Source organism: Mandrillus leucophaeus, unplaced genomic scaffold, assembly GCF_000951045.1.
Source record: "Mandrillus leucophaeus isolate KB7577 unplaced genomic scaffold, Mleu.le_1.0 Scaffold164, whole genome shotgun sequence".
NCBI classification, from domain to species: Eukaryota; Metazoa; Chordata; class Mammalia; order Primates; family Cercopithecidae; genus Mandrillus; species Mandrillus leucophaeus.
This window is the reverse complement of record NW_012101632.1, coordinates 1,453,963-1,460,261: the sequence shown is the minus strand read 5'-3', so window position 1 is coordinate 1,460,261 and position 6,299 is coordinate 1,453,963. Positions and strand designations below refer to the sequence as shown.

The following is a 6,299-nucleotide window of genomic DNA, read 5'->3' as shown; positions in this document are numbered from 1 at the left end:
CTCGCAGGTCATCCACAGCGGTCACTTCATGGTGTCGTCGCCGCACAGCGACTCGCTGCCCCGGCGGCGCGACCAGGAGGGGTCCGTGGGGCCCTCCGACTTCGGGCCTCGCAGTATCGACCCCACACTCACACGCCTCTTCGAGTGCTTGAGCCTGGCCTACAGGTGAGGGTGGCTCCGGGCCCCGACGGCCTCGGCCTCCAGATGGGGATTGGGGGGTCTGGGGCAGGACTGCGCGCTGGGGCCCTCAACACCCCACCCGAACCCGGTCCTGCGGCTCCCGGAGGCTCTGGTCACGCCCTGAACATCCCCTTTCTCCCAGCCCCGGGGTCCTCCTATCGCCGCCCAGCCCGCTGGCCCCCGACGGACCCGCGCTTTTCTGATTCCCATTCCTCCCCCATCCCCTCTTCCCCGAGGCGCAGACCGCCTGCGCCCCGCCTCTACCTGGACCGCTGGTCCCCTTTCTCTGGTCCCGGCCCCTCCGTCCCTCCAAAAATGCCAGGAGTCCCAGGTCCCTAGGCCACCCGCGCCCATCCCCACTCTCCACTCTGGAGCCACTCCACCCGACCCCCTGCAGGCCTCGGCCTTCTCCCCAGCAGCCCTGGCCCAGGCCCGCCCTATTCCTGGACCCTGAGATACTCCCAGCTCCCCTGATTGTCTCAGTTCATAACCAAAGTGGACTGAAACTGGCCCACTGTCCCGTCCAACTCCCCGCAATTGCTGAGACACCTCTTCTTGATCTGCTATGTCAAGGGTGGCGGGAGGAGCATGTCCCAGAAATGTCCAAGGGGCGCAGCTCGCTGAGGTTACACCGGTGCCCGGGAGTTCTGGGTTCGCCTACCCGCGTCGACACACTAGGCTGAGCGCCCGTCGCTGCCTGGGACCCCCGCTTAGCGCCTCAGAGAGCGCACAGGCCGCGCCCCGCTTCCGCTCCACGCCCCGCGTCCCCGAGGAGGGCGCGAACCCGAGGCCTGGCCCAGTGCCCTGGAGCAAAGTTCCCCGGAGCGGAGGGGCCAGTATAAATTATCAACCGAAAACCCGTAGGGGAGAAAGGGGGATCGGCCGGCCTTGATCTTTTCTCTGTGCAAATATTCCTCTTCCTCCGCGGCGCCTCCTCCCCTTCTGAGAACCGCTGGCTACGGATCGGCACCTGCCGCCCTGCGGGGGAGCGGGAGCTGGGGTGGGGACTGTCGGGGGAGTATTGCCTGCCCCCAACCGCGGCCGCCTAGCTGCGACCCCATTGGCTGGAGGCGGAGTAACCTTGGCCCACAAGCTCTGGCCCCGGGCCCAGGTCATGTTGCAACCCGATCGGCCAGGGCGCCGGACCCGTGTGGAAAGTTCAAATTCCCGTCCCTTCTCCCTCCCTCCCCAAATGTCACGCGACTGCCTGGGACAGGGCATCTGAGGTCCTGGTACACCGAATGCCTGCACTCCTCCTTCTGCGGGTCTCCCATTCCCCACCCACCCCCAACTTTGACTTCTCATTATATACTACACATCAGTCTACTTGGCGGGGGCCTCACTTCCAACCCCCACTCCTGACCATGTGTGACCAAAGAGGAGAGGTTCTGGGGAGCTGGCAAGGTAAGGGACAGAGCGCAGCCCAAAAAACTGCCCCCCTAAGAGGCTGACTCAAGGCTGATTTAACCCCAGTCAGGGATAGCTGGGGTAGAGAAGTCTGTATTTTCTTCCCAAATACCCAAATATTAATATATTAACAGTAAATCTCTCTGGCTGGGCACAGTGGCTCCTGCCTGTAAGCCCAGCACTTTAGGAGGCCAAGGTTCTCATCCAAGGATTTCTTGAGCCCAGGAGTTGGAGACCAGCCTGGGCAACGTACTGAGAACCCGTCTCCACCAAAAAAAAAAAAAAAAAATTTTTTTTTTTTTTTTTTTTTTTTTTTTTTTTTTTTTTTGAGAGGAGTCTTGCTCTTGTTGCCCAGGCTGGAATGCAGTGGTGTGATCTCAGCTCACTGCAACCTCTGCCTTCCGAGTTCAAGAGAATCTCCTGCCTCAGCCTCCTGAGTAGCTGGGATTACATGCGCCCACCACATCCAGCTAATTTTTTGTATTTTTAGTAGAGATTTCACGAAGTTGGCCAGGCTGGTCTCAAACTCCTGACCTCAGGTGATCCGCCTGCCTTGCCCTCCCAAAGTGCTGAGATTACAGGCGTGAGCCATCATGCCTGGCCAAAAAAATTTTTTTGATCAGCCAGGTGTGATGGCGCATTCCTATTCCCAGCTACTGGGGAGGCTGAGGTGGGAGGATCACTTCAGCCCAGGAGGTTGAGGCTCCAGTGAGACATGATCGTGCCACTGCACTCCACTCATAGGATAGAGTGAGACCTTGTTGGAAGGGAGGGAGGAAGGAAGGAAGGAGGGAAGGAAGGGAGGGAGGGAGGTGGAGGGAGGAAGGGAGATGGAGGAGGGAAGGAGATGGAGGGAGATGGAAGGAGATGGAGGGAGGGAGGAAGGAAGGAAGGGAGGGAGGGAGATAGAGGAGGGAGGGAGATGGAGGAAGGGAGGGAGATGGAGGGAGGGAGGGAGGAAGGAAGGGAGGGAGGGAGATGGAAGGAGGGAGGGAGATAGAGGAGGGAGGAAGATGGAGGGAACGAGATGGAGGGAACGAGATGGAGGGAGGGAGGGAGATGGATGGGGGAGGGAGATGGAGGGAAATGGAGGGAGATGGAGGGAGATGGAGGGAGATGGAGGGTTGGCTCAGTACCAGGAGAGCTTCTAGATTTCCGCATTTCGTAGAGGAAAAGCCCTAAGGCTTGAACTGGGACAGTGTTTTCATCTTCAAAGACCCCCAGTTTCAGGGGTTCCCTGGAGGGGAGCAGATTACAGAGATTGAGTGTCCCAGGGGACGGACTGTATGGGAAGAGACAGTAAGGCAGAGAGTTCAGAAGGTGGTGGGAAGAATGACCAGCTTGACCCAGGGACCCGCCTGAACCAGGGACCAGCCTGACCCAGAGACCAGCCTGCAGAGGCCTGGCAGGGTTTCACCCTCCACAGGGTAGCGTGGGCAGAGGGAGGATCGAGGAGGCCGTGTTCCGTGGCTCCATGGGTGGAAGCCCCAGGGAGGCAGTTTCTAGAAGCTTCAAGGAAGCACTTGTTCATGGTCAGAGCTGGCTAGCTTTAGGAAGAGGGGCCTCGAGGGTGCAGGGGAGCAAACAGGACCTGGTTAGGTGGCAGTCTAAAAGGAATTCCTGAAAGGTGGGCGGTGGACAGCTGAACCTGGAGTTTTCTCCACTCTCTCTCTCTGAGTCTGAGTTGTCTTCTCCTTCTTCTTGTTTATTTATTTATTTATTTTTGGAGACGGAGTCTCACGCTGTTGCCCAGGCTGGAGTGCAGTGGCATGATCTCAGCTCACCACAACCTCCGTCTCCTGAGTTCAAGCAGTTCTCATGCCTCAGCCTCCAGAGTAGATTACAGGAATGTGCCACCATCCCCAGCTAATTTTTTTATTTTCAGTAGAGACAAGGTTTCATCATGTTGGCCAGGCTGGTCTCGAACTCCTGACCTCAAGTGATCTGCCCACCTCGGCCTCCCAAAGTGCTGGGATTACAGGTATGAGCCATTGCGTCCTACCTTTTTCTTTCTTTCTTTTTTTTTTTTTTCAAGACAGAGTCTCGCTCTGTCGCCCAGGCTGGAGTGCAGTGGTGCTATCGGAGCTCACTGCAACCTCCACCCCATGGGTTCAAGCAATTCTCTGCCTCAGCCTCCCGAGCAGCTGGGATTACAGGCGCCCACCACCACGCCTGGCTAGTTTTGTTTGTTTGTTTATTTGTTTGTTTTTTGGTAGAGATGGGGTTTCACCATGTTGGCCAGGCTGGTCTTGAACTCCTGACCTTGTGATCCACCCGTCTCGGCCTCCCAAAGTGCTGGGATTACAGGCATGAGCCACCGGGCCCAGCCCTTTTCTTCTTTTAATAGTCTTTTTTGCTGTTGTTGCTGTTTGTTTGTTGTTGAGACAGAGTTTCGCTGTGACGCCCAGGCTGGAGTGCAGTGGCATGATCTCAGCTCACTGCAACCTCTGCCTCCCGGGTTCAGGTGGTTCTCCTGCCTCAGCCTTCCGAGTAGTTGGGATTATAGGCACGTGCCACCATGCCCAGCTAATTTTTGTATTTTTAGTAGAGACAGGGTTTCTCCATGTTGGCCAGGCTGGTCTTGAACTCCTCACCTCAGGTGATTCGCCCTCCTCGGCCTCCCAAAGTGCCACCACACCCGACCCTTTTAATAGTTTTAAATAGAGATGAGGTCTCACTGTGTTGCCCAGCTGGTCCTGAACTCCTGGGTTCAAGCAATCCTCTCCCCTCAGCCTCCCAAAGTGCTGAGATTACAGACCTGAGCCACTGCTCCCCGTCAGACTTTTCTATTGGTCATAAGAAGTTGTTTGTTTTTTTATGAGTCGGGTTCTCACTCTGTTGCCCAGGCTGGAGTGCAGTGGCATGATTACAGCTCACTTCAACCTTGAACTCCTGGGCTCAAGTGATCTTCCCACTGTAGCCTCCTGAGTAGCTGGGACTAGAGGTGTGCACCACCATGCCCGGCTAACTTTTTTTTTATTTTATTTTTTTTTTGAGATGGAGACTCACTCTGCTGCCCAGGCTGGAGTTCAATGGCACCATCTTGGCTCACTGCAACCTCCACCTCCTGGGTTCAAGCAATTCTTCTTGCCTCAGCCTCCCGAGTAGCTGGGATTACAACTGCCTGCCACCACTATGCCTGGCTGATTTTTTGTATTTTTAGTAGAGATGGAGTTTTACCACGTTGGCTAGGCTGATCTCGAACTTCTGACCTCAGGTGACCCACCCGCCTCGGCCTCCCAAAGTGCTGGGGGGATTATAGGCATGAGCCACTGCACCTGGCCCCAGTTAACTTTTAAACTGTAGAAACAGGCTCTCACTATGTTGCCCAGGCTGATCTCAAACTCCTGGCCTCCTACAGTCCTCCTGCCTCGGCCTCCCAAAGTGCTGGGATTACAGGTGTGAGCCATATCCAGCCAGTCGTAAAAAGTTCTTGAACCCTGCTTTAGGCTCTTGCTCCAGGCCGAGTCTCTTCTCTCATAGCCCCAACTCCTTTTCTTCCTCCTGGGCTTGGATATTGTCACTGTCACATCTCCTCTAACCCTGCCTGGGCCATGAACATCATAACCTTAGCAAGGAAGGGGGAGGGAAGGCAGGCAGGTCGAGGGTGCAACACAGGGTGATCAGAATGGGCTGGGAGGTTGCTGGGATACTGACAAGGACCACAGACTCAGGAGTCCCCCACCAGGTGCCACAGAAGAAGCTGGCCCAGGAGGTAGCAGAGTCTCCCCCCACCCCCCACCCCCATGTCTTCCTACTAAACAGATGGTGTTTATCTAATTCCCAGAGGGAGGGGGCCAGCCAGTGGCCCAGGGAGCTGGGCTGTGTATCTTATTTGGGTAATGAGGCCTGTTGTCCCTGGTGGGGAGGGGGCAGTCCCCCACCCCCACCCCAAAGCAAACACAGGAGCTTGGAGACCAGGGAGGAGAGAGGGCCCAATGACCAATGCACTCAAGGGGAAAGAGGCTGCAGAGTCAGACTGGCTCCCACCCATGTTTCACCCCCAGAATGCAGGAAAAACCGCTGGAGGAAGCAGGCATGGTTTTCTGAAAGACTAAACCTTGGGGGCCAGGCGCGGTGGCTCACGCCTGTCATCCCAGCACTTTGGGAGGCCAAGGTGGGCGGGGCACTTGAGGTCAGGAGTTCGAAACCAACCAGGCCAACATGGTGAACCCCCGTCTCTACTAAAAATAGAAAAATGAGCTGGGCATCGTGGCATATGTCTATAATCCCAGCTACTCAGGAGGCTGAGGCATTAGAATCGCTTGAACCTGGGACATGGAGGTTGCAGTGAGCCAAGATCATGCCACAGCACTCCAGCCTGGGCGGCAGAATGAGGCTCCATCTCAAAAAAAAAAGGCTAAGACTTGGGGCCTCAGCCTTCTCATCTGAGCAAGGGAGAAAAAGGTGTGCTAGAGGGGACTGGTACACAGCCCTGGCTTGTGGATGGAGAGGAGAGAGGGAGGGAGAGACTGGCAGGGGGTCTAAGATCCTGAATGTCTTGGCCTCCTGGGTCAGCTTCCTGGAGGCAGCAGACTTGGCCTGTGCCTAGCAGGACCCTCACCAGTGTAAACTCTTCCATCCAGTGGATTTTTTTTTTCCTTCAAGACAGGATCTTGCTCTGTTGCCCAGGCTGGAGTGCAGTGGCGTGATCATAGCTCACTGTAGCCTCAAACTCCTGGGCTGAAGAGATCCTCTGACCTCTGCCTCCC

The 6,299-nt window shown here is 56.2% G+C and overlaps 1 protein-coding gene across 1 annotated transcript in view; it reads left to right on the top strand.

Moving 5' to 3' along the window:
- Position 1: 1 nt before the first annotated feature.
- Positions 2-6,299, top strand: part of MLXIPL (MLX interacting protein-like) — a gene marked incomplete at its 5' end in the record, with an annotated part of 45,201 nt that continues 38,903 nt past the window's right edge. Inside the window, one exon of the mRNA XM_011976358.1 lies at positions 2-165. Coding sequence (XP_011831748.1) covers positions 2-165 — 164 coding nt within the window. The remainder of the gene's footprint in view (positions 166-6,299) is intronic.